Source organism: Myotis myotis, unplaced genomic scaffold, assembly GCF_014108235.1.
Source record: "Myotis myotis isolate mMyoMyo1 unplaced genomic scaffold, mMyoMyo1.p scaffold_m19_p_1, whole genome shotgun sequence".
Lineage (NCBI taxonomy): Eukaryota > Metazoa > Chordata > Mammalia > Chiroptera > Vespertilionidae > Myotis > Myotis myotis.
Genome location: NW_023416313.1, coordinates 171,185,544 through 171,203,474, shown reverse-complemented (window position 1 = coordinate 171,203,474; position 17,931 = coordinate 171,185,544). Strand labels below are relative to the sequence as shown.

The 17,931-nt window shown below is 38.2% G+C and overlaps 1 protein-coding gene across 1 annotated transcript in view; it reads right to left on the bottom strand.

The window, feature by feature from the left end:
* UNC13C (unc-13 homolog C) overlaps positions 1-17,931 on the bottom strand; it is a 558,354-nt gene that overhangs the window by 32,190 nt on the left and 508,233 nt on the right. The window contains exon 30 of the mRNA XM_036302049.1: positions 17,550-17,697. Coding sequence (XP_036157942.1) covers positions 17,550-17,697 — 148 coding nt within the window. The remainder of the gene's footprint in view (positions 1-17,549; positions 17,698-17,931) is intronic.

Here is a 17,931-nt window from a genome sequence, read left to right as displayed (position 1 = left end):
TTAGATAATACATCTAATGATGATGATGATGATGCAATAAGAATTCACTTTTATTGAGAGATTGCTGTGTGCTAGGTGTCTCACATCTATTACCACTTGTGATCCTCCAAGCAACCAGTGGGCTTAAGAATTATTATGCTACCCATTTTACAGATTAGAAAATTGAGGCATAGAGAGGTTAAGTGACTTGTCTCAAGGTCATATAGCCAGGCAAAGGTAGAGCAGGTGCTTGGGCCATGACTGCATGGTTCCCCACTCCCCTGTCTTAACACACCAATTTCTTGCCTCTTCTTCTCTTTAAATAAGCAGAGACCTTTAAGCCAGAGGTTTATACAAGCTTGGTTTCTAACTATTAAGATTTAGATTTACTATTCCCTTGCCACTTCATACAATTCATTTTTCTTTTTTAAATATAATCAGACACTTAATAACAAGTCTTAACTTCTAGTGCTAAGGGATAACTGAAGGAGAAATCATCCCATATTTTTTTGGAAGTTAGTTATAAAGAGCATATGGAGGTTGTGTGGCAACAGTCTGCAATTTTCAATTAATGCCACTCACCCCATTGCTCACAAAACCTGTTTTCAGTGAACACAAACAGACATTATGGCTCAGTGGGTCCAGAGAATTTGTATTGCATTTTGCTTGTTTGACTCAGTTATTTGCAGAATGCTTTTCTGACATCTCAGTTTGTCAGCATTTCCATAAAATTCCTAAACAACTGATTTTAACCTGTTTTTACTTTCTAATCAAACCCAAAACAAGAATAACAGCAATAACCAAAACTTTGGAGAATATCAGTTATCCATAATAAGAAAATATTAGACAACTTTGGAAACACTTAGTTTATAATTGACTTAACTTTTGCTTAATTTCAATCAATGCAGTATATAATCATTCTGTTGGATGAATGTCTTCATAAAATATGATTTATAAACCATTATATCACATATACATATATAATGTATATGTGTGTGAAAATATAATGTGTGTGTAGATCCCACTCCAGATAATTCTCTTACCTACAGAGCAGTTTTGAGATCCTTTGATTCCTAAAGAGAGAGAGTTTAATTGGGCTGTTTATTAAAAGCCCACAGATTTAAATCCAAGGCCTGGAAAGGCTTCAAAATCTACAACATTTAACTTAGTTATACCTTTGTGTTCAATTAAACTAATTTACTTTGCATAGCAAAATGTGTTATTCATATTTCTTTTTAAATGAAAAGTATGATTAAAAAAGAAATACCTGGACATTCTGAATAATTGGAAAGTGCAGAAAATTATGAGCAGGCAGAAAAAAACCACCATAATGTTAGCACACAGAAGTAAGTATTGCTTTATTTTGGAATCTAAAAGAAATTTAATATCCTAAATGTTGATTAATTTAACAAGGTTTATTTCACTAGTGCTTATCTATTCTGCTACATTTTGAATCTGCCCAATTTCTCCATCACTCTTCCCACCAGCCCAACCTCTAATTTGTCTGCCCACTTCTGTCTTGCCTCCCTTCAGACTTTTCCCATACTGCACCCTTGCTGAAATCACTTCAATGACATCTATTGCTTTTGGGTGAAATGATCATCTCAAAAAAGCACCGCGAAGCAGAGTGCAATATCAGGCCAATAATCCAAAGACCTTTGAATGACTTTGCAGGGTTATTCTGAGACTCAGGTATTTGTGAGAAAAAGGTATGTGAAAAAGCCTATAAACTCACAAGCTGCAAGTGTGAGTGGGTATTGGTTAGATCTTGGAATGGAATGCCAAATGTAAAGTGTTTTCCTTGTTTTGATTTAAATTTTAATGGTTTGGTTTTGTTAAATTTTAGAAAGTTATATATATTATTTTCAGAATTATTTGAAACAATGTTAGCCTTTGAGTGGCAAGTAGCCAAGAACAGCGTAAGTCAGAAAACAGGGTTCTAAGACCACTGACAATTCTGCATGGCCTTGGAATGAAACCTGGTTCTCAAACAACTGAGAAGTGAAAAGATGCAACACACACACACACACACACACACACACACACACACACATGCGCACGTTGATTTGATATGGGTAATGTTATAAAAAATTAACCTTTCAACTATTCATGGAAAAAGATAAAAATAAACAATAAAAGTACACCTGTTCTGACCTAGACACATACTGAGATTAGTGCACTAAGAGTGACAATTTCCCCATTGCATGAGATACAGCAAACACCTGCTTATTCTGTGCTGTGAAGACTCTTAAATTCTGCAAATGATGTCACCAGTGACTCCCAGTTGTCTCAACTTATCAGGTTTCCAGAGAAAATGAGATGCTGGGCAAGAAAAACTGCATCATGAGAAAGTGAGATCTGGTATTTGATGACATGACCAGAGTATAATGGAAATATCCCTCTAAGTGAAAAGCTACCATACCCTTTTGTTCATTCTGGACAGCTTGGCCATCAAAATACAGTGTTTTCCCTCACCCCAAAGAGAGTTATTCTGACTTGATTATTTTAACATGTTAATCTTTGATGACCAAAATGAAAGAGTCATGGATGCAAAACAGAACAGAGCCATGAACATTAGCCTTTGTGTCAGTCAGGATATCAATAACAAATAGATTGAAACTGAAATAAGGGTAATTTGAGGAAGGGTTAAGAGAGAGACTATTTATGCAGGTTTAGGAAAATACAAGGAATAGTGTATCTGACACTCTTGGTCCATAAAACGTAAGGAGTGGAAGTGCCACTGGGGTCTAGAAGGAGACAGTTTTCTAGGGAAGGTAACTTTGAGAGTTAGAGTCAAAGCACACAGCCAGCTTGAATAAATCAGAGGGAGCCTAGAGAATGAATACCTGAACTCACTCCTTCCTCCCACAGAGCTTTGGAGGGTCTCCCTGCTGGCTGAACCTGAATGGGAAACAGTAAGAGAGCCCATAGCTGTAATCCATACAACCCAACAAGGTGTACTATAGGGGCAAATGGAAGGTATTCAGCATAGCCATTCATTGTAGTTTACCCAGCATCTAGCACAAAGGTTAGCACATGGTAAATGTTCCTCAAAATTAGTCCAATGAAAAGGCATATGGAATCTGTCAGTGGTCTACACTGAACACAGTGACATACATTATTTTTTCCTAATTCCCATTGAGTTTCATGCTTCAGATTGACTATAAACCCATGATTTCAATAATTTTAAAAGAGTAATTTTATTCTCCCTATCTAAGTTTTTATGCCCCTTTGTATTTATCCAGTGGCACTTAAAATTTTCTTCCTTGTGTGAAAATGGCTGAACAGAATCAGTGAGAAGCGGTAAGTTTTCTCTCTAAGGCGTCTCTCTCTCTCTCTCTCTCTCTCTCTCTCTCTCGCTCTCTCTCTCTCTCTCTCCCTCTCTCCTACACATACACATTTTGGGTGCTCTATAGTGTATAGCATAGATGAAAGCATACTTTCAATAAATGTTTGTGGAAAGGTTTGTAATTGTATCAATTCAAATATGATGATTACATCAAATCACAATTTTTAATTTTCTGCATTTACTATTCTAGCATTTATTCTAAAATTTACTAAGCACCTTCTTCATATCTAGCATTGTACTAAGCACTTAGATTTCAAAGATGAGTAAGGTGTCTGTCCTTGTAGGGCTTAACATTGGGAGAAGAGAGACATACAAACTAGCAATCCTGTATGACTCAGTGTGTTGGGGTGGGGGAGGGGGTATTACAAAATGATCCTTTTGCTGGTAGGGAACAAGCATGGAGAAGAATGGGATAGGGAGGGAAAACTAAAGCAGCAATGTCCTATACCCAAACACATTAGGCTCTAGAAGAATGAAAGGCTATATTAGAAAGGGTGTTCTAAAAGTAGGATGCATTTTCTTACATTGCACTTGCATTCCTACAACTTAAATACTTCATTAATATTCAAAAGGCACCCTGACTACTGAGCATTCTCAATAACTGAGGCCACAATAAGAAGAAACGGGGAAGCAAAGGAAGAAGAGAGAAGTTGGGGAATAGGACCAGAATAGACACTTCTCCAAAGAAGACATACAGATGGCCAATAGACATATGAAAATATGCTCAACATCACTACTCATCAGAGAAATGCAAATTAAAACCACAATGAGATATCACCTCACACATGTAAGATTGACTATCATCAATAAATCAACAAGCAACACCTGTTGGCGAGAATGTGGAGAAAAGGGAACCCTCGTGCCCTGCTGGTGGGAATGCAGATTGGTGCAGCCACTGTGGAAAGCAGTATGGAGTTACCTCAGAAAATGAAAAATGGAACTGCCCAATGACCCAGAAATCCCACCTCTGGGAATATATCCAAAGAAACCAAAACACTAATTAGAAATAATATATGCTCCCCTATGTTCATTGCAGAGTTATTACAGTAGCCAAAATTTGGATGCAGCCCAAGTGTCCATCAGTGACTGAGAAGATAAAAAGGATGTGGTACCTTTGCACAATGGAATATTACTAAGCCATAAAAAAGAAGGAAATCTTACCTTTTGCAATAGCCTGGATAAACCTGAGAGTATTATGTTATGTGAAATAAAGCCAGTCAGAGAAAGACAAATATCATATAATTTCACTTATATGTGGACTCTAATGAACAAAATAAACTAACAAACAAAATAGAAACAGACTCCTAGAAATAGAGAACAGAGGGGAGGGGAGTTGGGGATGGGTGAAAAAGGTGAAGGGATTAAGTAAAGAAAAAAAACCCTCATAAACACAGACAACAATCAGAGGGAAAGGGGGATGGGGGAGGTAGAAGAGAGTAAAGAGGGGATAAACAGTGATGGAAGGAGATTTGATTTGGGGTGGTAAAGACACAATAGAAATATACAGAATTGCATACCTGAAACCTATATTATTTTATTAACCCATGTCACCCCAACTAATTCAATTAAAAAGAAATAATTTGGGGGATAGAGTTTGTTGCAGACATAGAAAAAAAGTATTAACTTAAAAGATGATCTCCTGAACAGAAGGGCTAGTCACAGTAAAATGAAAAGTGAAAACCAATTATTCAGAACAAAGGAGAAGAAAATATGGGCCGTAGAAAGTTATACTTTTACATTCTTAGTTCTTTGTTGATTAAAATAAGTGAGATTGTGGGAAGGGCACTGTCTCTGCCACTTATCTACATGACTCTAGCACATCTCTCAATCTACTCGTGCCTCAGTTTCTTACCTTGAGAAATATGGATACGTTACTGGCCTCCCAGGATTATGTTGAAGAATAGCAAAGTGGTAGACAACATGCCTGGATCACAGTGTTGCTGAGCATTATGTAACCTTACCTAATATTTGCCATTTTTACTTTGGGAAAGTATTCGGTGTACGCAGAACCCTATCACATATCAAACAAATGCTCCGATTAAAGGTATTTGTGCACAGCCTTAGGGCTGCCCTGAAGAGCCTCATCAGGCTTTGAACGTCAGCAGACTGACTGCGATACTGAAAGAGCCAAACCTCATGAGTTCTCCATTTTCCCACTTGTGCCTCCGAGATGTGCTAACCTCTGGTCTTGGAAGGCAATGCTAGCTTGTATCCCAGGGATACGACAGGTGTGGAGAGTTGCTGGATGGGATTGTTATCTCTGAAAGGCTTATCAGATAAAGTGAGAAACTACTTCAAACAATGCTTTCAAATCAGTATTAAACTGAAGGTGGCCAAGTGGACTTCACTATTATTTCTCTGCGTAAGCTGAAGCCATTCCCGGGCCTTTTCTTCCACAGGTGGCATCCAGCTGAAGTTTCAGCTGTAGACTTTGGCTCCAAGCTCATTTCTTTATTTTGGTGCCAGTCCTTCTACCAACTAAATATTATTAATGATAAGTTCTCCTACATTTCTGGTAAGAAGAGACCACAGTGAGCCACTTCTGAAAAGAGTTTCTTTTCTACTGTGGACATATTTTCAATAGTTTAAGGAACATAATTAGAATAATTAATACTTTGTATATATAATTCGTATATTGAAGCATATTAATAGATTCCAAAATGTGAATCTGTAGCTCTCTCATTTCCATTTCAAATTAAACTATATTATATTTCACTTCAGCAGAAAATGAGTTATTAAAATGATCAAAAGGATATGATTTAAATTTTTAAAAACTTTAAATAAGCAGGGACTCAAAGTTGTTACAAAAAGTTAAAAAGAGCATAGATCATAGAATTAAAAAATTAATCTCATATACTTTAATTTTTTAGTTGTTAAATATAAAATTTTTTAAATTTGTGAGCCAGTTGTAACTTAGATATAAAATACCCCTTTTGTGTGTAAAGTTTTTGAGGCTTGGAATTCTCAAGCTGTAATAAAAGCTCAACTAAGGAAACAATATGACACGGATAGCTTAGCGATTAATCATTCTGAGCCTCATTCCAAATTATGTTATCCATTGGGAAAAACTCTACTTAACGTGTTTTTGTTTTATACATTTTCACTGTCTACTATAGCATGAAATATTCAAGAAGCCCTTGGAATAATGAAATAAATGTTAGAAGACTTTTTTTATGATGAATATTATAATCAAGATGCAAGAAATGAGTTTTGTAACAGCTTCTAAAACTATAAGTAACACATTCTTGAGAAACAACTTTTCAAGCTAACTACCCAATTTAAACTATTGGGTCAACTTTAAAAGGAATAATATGTGATAATTATTATAAATATTAAAATAATTCCTACTCATGTTATACAAAGCTTACCTATAGTATTTCTGTATATGTTAATGGCATAGGGAAACCTAAGGCACTTTTAACTATATATCTTTATCAAAAATAGGTGGTGATATGGTGAGTTTTATTCTAAAAGCAAAATAAACGTTTTTGTCTTAATAAAAATATATTGTGGATATGTTTGATATATAGGAACTTTAAAATTAAGAATTCAAGCATATACTTTCCTGCAGTTTCTTCATTCAGAACATCTTTCTTTTTCTACTTCCTCATGACCCAGGTAACCCACTGACCTCTGTGTTCTCTTTCTTCTCAGGTCAAATTTTCCCCTCTTCTAACATGACCCTTGTTATATCAGTTCTCACTTGCTAGTCTAGTTTTAGAGCATGATGTCCCAACCTCAGCACTATTGCCATTTGGAGCCACATGCATTTTTGTCGTAGGGAGCTGTCCTATACACTGTACAATGTTTAGCAGCTTACCTGGTCTCCACCCGAGAGAAAACAGTGACACAACTACCACTCCCAGATGTTACAACCAAAAAGCTCTTATGATATTGCCCAAAGCCCCTGGGTGAACAAAATAACCCTGCTTGAGAACCACTGATTTAGAGCAACTTGTGCATATAACTCCACTAGAGGCCCAGTGCATGAAAATTCATACACTGGAGGGGGAACCCTCAGCTTGGCCTGCCCCCTCTCACAGTCTGGGAGCCCTCAGGGGCAGGAGGCGACCCGGTGGTCAGGGAAAGGCAACGCCCCATCACACCTCTGCTGCTGCCAATACCGGCAGCGCAAGCCTCAGCCAGCCCTGGTTACCTGAGCCTCGGGTGGCCCTGGGCAGCTGGGGGACTGAGGGGACTGGGGGACTCCGGAGGCAGGCTCGTGGCAAGGCGGGGCTGAGGGGACTGGGCACTGCTGGTACCACCATCTTGGGGCTGTTGGTACCACCATCTTTGAGGGTGTGGCAGTCAATTAGCATATTCCCTCCTTATTCACTGTGGTGCTGCCATCTTTGAGGGAGGGGAAGTCAATTAGCATATTTTCTCCTTATTGGCTGTGGGCACCTCTATCTTTGCGATGGTGTGAGGGTCAATTAGCATATACCCTCTTTATTAGATAGGATGTTCACCTTTGAATATACACTCAATTTATGGGACTTTGTTCAGAGGTGATGCTCAGTAAGTACTTGTTAAAGAATGCAGATGGTGTTTTATTGCTGCAGTGCTTTTCTAAAATAATAAACATGCTACTCTTATAAACTGAACTTTCAGTTCATTTGAGGACTTAAGCTTCTACATCCATTTTGGATTTATTTTTCAATATTTGGACTAGAAAGAGGAGAGAAGACAGTGTGTTTTCCATATTGATAGATCTCATTTGTCTCATAAATTTCTAATGGGACTCAGTTCCTTATAGTTTTTTTTTAATGACTTTCTTTTTTTAACTACTAGAAAAAAGATGACATAGAAATCTATGTAAAAAGAGAAGAAAGCAAAAAGCAAGGTAAAAGTGAAAAGGAGCTAAAAAAAATAAAAGGAGAGGAAGAAAAAATGCAAACAAGATCATCAGGTTTTTCTATACTTATAAACTCATTTTAAAAAAGCTGAATTCAAATAAAAATACTTTTAAAGAAAAATAGACCGTCCAATTTGAATATAAAAATTTTAATAGTAATTGGTTTTTAAAATTTTAATCTTATAGTTAATTTCCTAACACAGACATACAAGGAAAAAACATAACAGAGAAAAAAATGAGAAAGAAAATTTTAACAAAAAGTAGACAAGGAAGAAAATGAAATAAGGGAAGATTTTATGAGGAAAAAAAAAGTAAAATATGAATGTTTCAAAAAGCACACATATTTCTAACTAGAGGCCCAGTGCATGAAATTTGTGTACAGGAAGGGGGGGGTCCCTCAGCCCCGCCTGCACCCTCTTGAAATCTGGGACCCCTCAGGGGGTGTCCGACTGCTGGATGTAGAAGTTTAAGCCCTCAAATGAACTGAAACTGGCAGTTGGACATCCCTCTCTCAATCTGGGACTGCTGGCTCCTAACTGCTCGCCTGCCTGCCTGCCTGCCTGATCGCCCATAACTGCTTGTCTACCTGCCTGATTGTCCCTAACCATCTCTGCTTGTCTGCCTAATAGCCCCTAACCACTCTGCCTGCCTGCCTGATGTCCCTAACTGCCTCTGCCTCAGCCCCTACACCTGGGACCCAGGCCTCCCTCCTCCAGCTGGCGGCAGGCAACCGGGACCTGGGCTTCCCTCTCTCTGGCCAGCTGCAGGCACCCAGGACCTGGGTCGGCCACAGGCACCTGAGATCCAGGCACCTGGGACCCAGGCCAGCTTCACCTGAGCTGGCCGCAAGCACCCAGGACCCCGAGTGGTGCCGCCAGGGCCCTGGCTTTGTCAGGAAGGATGTCCAGAATGACGTCTGGAAGACATCCGGTCTATATGGTCAAATTAGCATATTACCCTTTTATTAGTATAGATGGATCCCAAGTCCTTTCATGTAACATGTAGATCTATTAAATAACACTTGAATAACTTAAGACAAGTATTTCCTACTGCGCCATCTTGGGTGGTTGTTGCCGGCATCCAGAGACCAGCTACTAACCTGGAAACAAGGGATCTCAAGCAGCGTCACTGCCTGAACTCAGAGGAGCACTGCTTCTTCTCACGGAAAGGTTGGACATCCCCTAAAGCAGAGAGAGAACTACATAACCAAACACCTTGAGAAGAGAAATCATGGTGAAACAAAGAACCAACCCAAATATGAGAGAAAAACAGGCATCATCAGAAAAGGAAGTAAACGAAATGGAGGCAATGGAGGCAAGCAACCTGTCAGAGAAAGAATTCAGAGTAATGGTCATAAGGTGGATGAAAAAAATGGAAGACCAATTCAACAATATGTGTAGGAACCAAGAGGAAATGAAGAAGAACCAAGAGGAAATGAAGAGAAACCAAGAAGAAATGAAAAACGATATCACTGCCATAAAGAACTCAATAGAAAGCATCAACAGTAGACTAGAAGAAGCAGAGGACCGCATCAGCGAGCTAGAAGACAAGGTAGAAAAAAATACCCAAACAGAACAGCTTCTAGAAAAAAAAATTAAAAAGCAGGAGGAGAGCCTAAGAGAACTCTGGGACAATGCTAAACGAAACAACATCCGAATAATAGGGGTGCCAGAAGGAGAGGAAACTGAGCAAGGAATAGAAAACCTGTTTGAAAAAATAGTAACAGAAAATTTCCCTGATATAGGGAGGAAAAAACTCACACAAATCCAAGAAGCTCACAGAGTCCCAAACAAAATGAACCCGAAAAGACCGACACCAAGGCACATAATAATTAAATTGGCAAACACCAACGACAAAGCAAGAATCTTAAAAGCAGCCAGAGAGAGACAGAAAGTTACCTACAAAGGATCCCCCATCAGACTAGCGACCGATTTCTCAACAGAAACACATCAGGCAAGAAGGGAATGGAATGAAATATACAAAGTCATGCAAAGGAAGGGTCTGAATCCAAGAATACTATACCCAGCGAGGCTATCAATCAAAATTGAGGGTCAAATCAGGAGCTTCGCAGACAAAAACGGTCTACGAGAGTTTATTACAACCAAACCAGCAATGCAAGAAATGCTACAGGGTCTGCTGTAAATAGAAAAAACAGGAAACAAAGAAGGAACGCAGCGGTAAAGAACAAAAATGGCGACTAACAAGTTTCTATCAATAATAACTTTAAATGTAAATGGATTAAATTCCCCAGTCAAAAGGCATAGGGTAAATGAGTGGATAAGAAAACATGACCCATATATCTGCTGTCTACAGGAAACCCACCTCACAAAAAAAGACGCACACAGACTGATGGTGAAGGGATGGAAAAAGGTTTTTCAGGCCAATGGAAGTGAAAAAAAAGCCGGGGTAGCAATACTTATATCTGACAAATTAGATCTCAAAGTGAAGGGACATAAAAAGAGATCAAGAAGGCCACTTCATAATACTAAAGGGAGCAGTCCAACAAGAAGAAATAACTCTGGTAAATATATATGCACCCAATATAGGAGCACCCAAATACGTAAGAAATCTTCTGGAGAAGATCAAGGGAGAGATTGACAGCAATACAATCATAGTAGGGGATCTTAACACCCCATTATCTCCACTGGACAAATCCTCTAAACAGAAACTCAGCAAAGAAACATCAATCCTAAATGACTCACTAGATCAGATGGAATTAATTGACATCTTCAGAACATTTCACCCCAAAGTCACAGAATATACATTCTCCTCGGGTGCACATTTGTCATCTTCAAAGATAGACCATATATTGGGTCACAGACAAAGTCTCTTCAAATTCAAGAAAATTGAAATCATATCAAGTATCTTCTCAGACCACAAAGGCATAAAACTGGAAATCAACTACAACAAAAACAATCCAAAAAAATCAAACACATGGAGACTAAATAGCATGCTATTAAACAACGACTGGGTCACCAGTGAGATCAAAGAAGAAATAAAAAACATCATGGCAACAAATGACAATGAAAACACAACAATCCAAAACCTATGGGACACAGCAAAAGCAGTCTTGAGAGGGAAGTTCATAGCTCTACAAGCCTACTGCAAGAAACAAGAAACAATGAGAATAAATGACCTAACTCTACAACTCGAAGAATTAGAAAGAGAGCAACAAAAAAAGCCCACTGTAAGCAGAAGGAAGGAAATAACAAAGATCAGAGCGGAGATAAACGACATAGAGACCAAAAAAACAATACAAAAGATCAACAAAACCAAGAGCTGGTTCTTTGAAAGGATAAACAAGATTGATACACCTCTAGCCAGGCTCACCAAGAAACAAAGAGAGAGGACCCAAATAAACAAAATCAGAAATGAAAGAGGAGAAATAACAACAGACCCCATAGAAATACAAAGGATTGTTAGAAAATACTATGAACAACTCTACTCCAACACACTAGACAACCTGGAGGAAATGGACATATTCCTAGATAAATACAACCTTCCAAAACTTAACCAGGAAGAATCTAAAAATCTCAATAGGCCAATAACTATGGAGGAAATCGAAGCAGTAATCAAAAAGCTTCCAGCAAACAAAAGCCCGGGGCCAGATGGCTTCACAGGGGAGTTTTACCAAACATTCAAGGAAGACCTAAAACCTATCCTCCTCAGACTATGTCAAAAGATCCAAGAGGAAGGAGCACTTCCCAGCTCATTCTATGAAGCCAACATCACCCTAATCCCAAAACCAGATAAAGACAATACAATGAAAGAGAATTACAGGCCAATATCCCTCATGAACATAGATGCCAAAATCCTCAACAAAATCCTAGCAAATCGGATCCAGCAGTACATCAAAAAGATCATACACCATGACCAAGTAGGATTTATCCCAGGGATGCAAGGATGGTACAATATCCGCAAATCAATAAATGTGATACATCACATAAACAAATTGAGAGAGAAAAACCACATAGTCATATCAATTGATGCGGAAAAAGCATTTGACAAAATCCAACACCCTTTCTTGATAAAAACTCTCAGCAAGATAGGAATTGAGGGATCATACCTCAACATAATAAAAGCCATATATGACAAACCCACAGCCAACATCATAATCAATGGGCAAAAACTAAAACCATTCCCCCTAAAAACAGGAACAAGACAGGGATGCCCCCTCTCACCACTCCTGTTCAACATAGTACTGGAAGTACTAGCCATTGCGATCAGACACGAAGAAGAAATAAAAGGCATCCAGATTGGAAAAGAAGAAGTAAAACTGTCCTTATTTGCAGATGACATGATACTGTACATACAGAACCCTAAAGACTCCATCAAAAAATTATTAGACTTAATAAATGAATTCGGCAATGTAGCAGGATACAAAATTAATGCTAAGAAATCCATGGCATTTCTTTACACCAATAGTGAACTTACAGAAAGTGAAACTACAGAAGCAATCCCATTTACCATTGCACCAAAAAAATTAAAATACCTAGGAATAAACTTAACTAAGGAGGTAAAAGACTTATATGCTGAAAACTACAGGACACTGAAAAAAGAGATAGAGGAAGACATAAACAGATGGAAGAATATACCGTGTTCATGGATTGGTAGAATCAACATCATCAAAATGTCCATACTACCCAAAGCAATTTATAGATTCAATGCAATCCCCATTAAATTACCAACAGCATATTTCACAGATCTAGAACGAACGTTCCAAAAATTCATCTGGAATAAAAAAAGACCCCGAATAGCTGCAACAATCCTCAGAAAGAACAAAGTAGGTGGGATCTCAATACCAGATATCAAACTGTATTACAAAGCCACTGTTCTTAAAACAGCTTGGTACTGGCACAAGAACAGACATATAGATCAATGGAATAGAATAGAGACCCCAGAAATCAACCCAAACCACTATGCCCAATTAATATTCGACAAAGGAGGCAAGAACATACAATGGAGTCAAGACAGTCTTTTCAATAAATGGTGTTGGGAAAATTGGACAGATACATGCAAAAGGATGAAACTAGATCACCAACTCACACCATACACAAAAATAAACTCAAAATGGATAAAAGACTTAAACATAAGATGGGAAACCATAAAAATACTAGAGGAATCCACAGGCAGCGAAATCGCAAACATATGCCGAAGAAATTTCTTCTCTGATAATGCTCCTAGGGCAATGGAAACTAAAGAGAAAAATAAACAAATGGGACTACATCAAAATAAAAAGCTTTTGCACAGCAAAGGAAACCATCAACAAAACAACAAGAAGACCCACTACATGGGAGAACATATTTGCCAATGATACCACCGATAAGGGTTTAATTTCCAACATTTACAGGGATCTCATGAAACTTAACAAAAGGAAGATAAACAATCCAATAAAAAAATGGGCAACGGACCTAGATAGACACTTTTCGAAAGAGGACATACAGAAGGCCGAAAGACATATGAAAACCTGCTCAAAGTCACTAATTATACGAGAGATGCAAATCAAAACGACAATGTGTTATCATCTCACACCTGTCAGAATGGCTATCATCAACAAATCAACAAACAACAAGTGTTGGAGAGGATGTGGAGAAAAAGGAACCCTTCTGCACTGCTGGTGGGAATGCAGACTGGTGCAGCCACTGTGGAGAACAGTATGGAGCTACCTCAGAAGACTAAAAATGGAACTCCCATTTGACCCAGTGATCCCACTACTAGGAATATATCCCAAGAAACCAGAAACGCCAATCAGAAAGGATATATGCACCCCTATGTTCATAGCAGCACAATTCACCATAGCTAAGATTTGGAAACAGCCTAAGTGCCCATCAGCAGATGAGTGGATTAGAAAACTGTGGTACATATACACAATGGAATACTATGCTGCGGTAAAAAAAAAGGAACTCTTGCCTTTTGCAACAGCATGGATGGAACTGGAGAGCATTATGCTAAGTGAAATAAGCCAGTCAGAGAAAGATAAATACCACATGATCTCACTCATTTGTGGATTATAGAGAACAACATAGACTGATGAAAAGGGACAGACTCAAAGACTGAGAAACAGCAATCAGGCTATCAATCCCCAGAAGGAAAGTAGGGGAGGGCGGGGGTAAGGGGAAGAGATCAACCGAAGGACTTGTATACATGTATATAAGCCATACCAATGGACATGGACAACAGGGGGATGGGAGCATGAGTGTGTGTGGGGGGGAGGTTGGGGGGTTAATGGGGGGGATGAGGACACATTTGTAATACCTTAACTAATAATAATAATAAAAAAAAGACAAGTATTTCCTTGTAGAATATGAGTTAGACACTAAGGGAATAAAAATTACTTTGTTTTACTGATCATGAGGTAAATGAAAATGTACTTATTTATAGATTGAATTTCATTTAGTTCTTTATTGTTGGATTGAAAAATCACAGGGGGTTGGGGTGGGGAAAGTCCAAGTAATGTCATTCAGTGTATTTGGCCTTCACACTCATTATCAAGAAGATGAACACACAATGGTTAAGAGCACTGAATCTAGAGGTCTAGACTAGCTGAGTTTGAATCTGACTCCCTGCTTTCTAGCTGTGTGACCTTGGATTTCTGTTCCCCCAGAAGCAGACTCTGAGACAAGCACTCAAGGTAAATGGTCTACCTGGGAAGGAATCCCAAGAAACACTAATGGGGGACTGAAGAGGTAAGAAAAGGAAAAAGCGATATGGTATCAAGCCAGCCTTCAGAGGGAGAATGGAGCTCTGTACTATAGGGGAACTCGAGTCTGTGCAAAACACAAGTTAGAATTGACCCAACTGAGGAAGCTGGATTTTATATTTTTGTTTTTTTAAATTTCCCATTTCCTATCTTTCCCTGGTTGTGGGCTGCTTCCTGGTGCATTAACTCGTGGCACTGAGCATGCTCCTGTGGCTCCTCAGACAGAAAGTGGCAGGGTTTGCAGTATGCAGTGCTAGCTTCCACTTCAAATGGTGTATTTGAAAGTTATCATAACACCAGTGTGATCTTTCTAAACTGAATTAACAAAATATGAGATTTTGAGGAACAAAAATTCAATATAATAAATATTAGGATAAATGTTTAGATAACTGAAACAATATTTACACTGGAAACAGACTTCATTTGGTCATTTTGGACTCTTCATGCCACCAGGATATCAGGTGTATGAAGGGGATAATTGATCCTACCATTAACCTCTGTTTCTGATTGAACAATGGCTATGTTATATTACGCAGTAGGATTCCTCTCTCCAACCTCCCTCAATTTGGAAATATAAACCTCTATTTGAGCAGGAGGAGAAGAGAACCGTAAAGAGATGGCAGGTGACAGTGGAGAATCCTTCATTATCACCAAAGATGTCGAAAGAATGTTTGCGTTCCCTCTGGCTCAAGTGAACTCCAAAGGAGGAAGCTGGGCTTCAGCCTCTTGCTGGAGCCCCATTCCAGAGGGCTGGCCACTAGGAGCAAATATCAAAGGAGCAAGAAGCTATGGCATGTGCTGCAGGAGGCATCACTGAGGAGTCTCTGAAGGGAGCTGGAACAAGTTACACTCATCAAGGAGCTGAACATATACAATGGCCCGTAACACTGGGCCCCTCAGAAAGCCAGCACTTGGATGCAACCATACAGAGAACTCTGAAGACATTTTCCTCCTTCCCTTCCGTGTCTGCCCCCCAACTGCTGTAGCAGAAAGGGATCTAGAAGAGGGCAGAGAAGGGGAGCAAAGAGTACATCAAGCTCCCTTTACCCTTCAGGTCCTTGGGCCTGATCACGCCAGTTTAGGGACGATGAGGTTGGTAGGGATACATTTCCACAGAAAATGACTGAAGGTAACTATCGGAGAACATGCAAAGCTGTTTCATATCTATGTCTTGCAAATTTTAACTATGCCCCTCTGCACCGAAAGACATACTAGGTAAAGCCAAAAAAGTAGAGTAAAAATGAAAAAGGGAGACAAAGTCTGAAATAAAGTTATGTTAATCAGGTGGTTACTGGGATTGCAGATACTCTTATCTGCCACCCTCCATTTTTAATGTTGCCATACAATACATAGTATAAAAATAAATACATGTGCCAAATTCCATATATCAAAATTGATATAGATGCAGTTTTTTTGGTGTGACTCTATGCTAAAACATAGGCTGTATACATGTGTGTATATACTATAAATGCATACCCATAAAAACAAAGCACAGTTTTATATTCTTAGATTCTCTGGGAATAAAGCTATAATACTATTTGTATGATATATTAGAATTGCATTGATATCTATAAAGTTCAGAAAAAATTCAAAGATCATGGATTCAGGGGTAATGTTCTGAATATTTCTGTATTTCTTGATAAGCTCTCATGAACTCAGCTTATTCTTTCTTTCTGGAACCATCCCAAGATGTAGGCTAGGTTTGCATATCATATGAAGAAAAAGAAAAAGAGCATTTAAGTGGACAGTATCAGAAAGCACCAAGTGTGAAAGACAGGCCAAACACCTACATAGCACTTACCTTGGCATTATCTTTGGTGTAGCTAGAAAAGTTAAATATCTGTGGAAAAAATAAGTCTGGAGCATTTTCATCACAGGAAAGAAAATCTATTCTTTCTTTTCTGAGGATCTCTCATGAATGAAAACCATATCCTTTTATTTATATTTATGATTTCTGTGGTGTGATTTATTATGTTCTAGAGGTTGAGTCTGCATTTGGGTCTTTTTGACTCATACTGACATTTTCAATAATCTCTCAGAAATGCCAGATCATAAATGCACATAATTGCCAAAATATAATCAGTCACAAAGCAACTTGAAATAAAGGTTAACAGTAATATCCTAGAAGCTTATGAGGTGGGAACTTTGCCATGTGAAACAGATTTGAGTTTTAAATAAAATACTTACCTCTTGGCCCATTTCAAAGTAGAAGTTGAAAACTTTTCTCATATAAAATTAGGATAAGATTAGATTTCCCTTCTGGAAACACTAAAGGAGGAGATTTTACATTTGAAATCAGGATTTGGGGAATTATCACTTTTGGGAAGTTGCCAAAACCAACAAACACTGAATCTTTTATACTAAATTGAAGAGACTATCACAGCTATGGATATTCAAATCTAGGTTTTGCTAAATTTTTTGAAGTTAGTTAAGAAGAGTCAACCATTAAATACAGTTTTAGTATTTATCATACCCTACTATATTAAAATTATTCATAAGATTATAACTTATGAATGCTAAAAATTTGGTAATTTTATATTAACCATATTCTCCATTCTTAAAGCTTTAATTTATTAAAGTAAAATTATTAATACTATTTACAATAATTCTTATGTTGAATTTTACCTAGGTGTTCATTTTATTATCACACTCACTGTGTTACTTACTCTGTGAGGTTTGAGTGTCTATGAACTTCTTTATCAAGGCATCAGTCGTTTGGGTATAAAGACTGAGAGCATATCTCAGAGATTGAAGATCTGGGCTTTTCTCCAAGAAATTCTTTTTGAGGCCATTTCCTCCCGCATGAAAGTATTGCTAAAAAGGAAATAAGTAATGATTACTACATGGTTAAGACTGAAAACACTGGAGGAGAGGTTTTATTGCTGTAATAATAAAACCCAAATGGAATGATACAGTAACATCCAATGTAAGGTAGTTACAAAGTGCTACCACATTCTCATTGCTAAGTCATCACCATCTAGTTCAGTTTTCCTCAGTATCTCTGAAATGATGCTCTACACCATGGACCCCAGATCCTTGAGGCTTAAG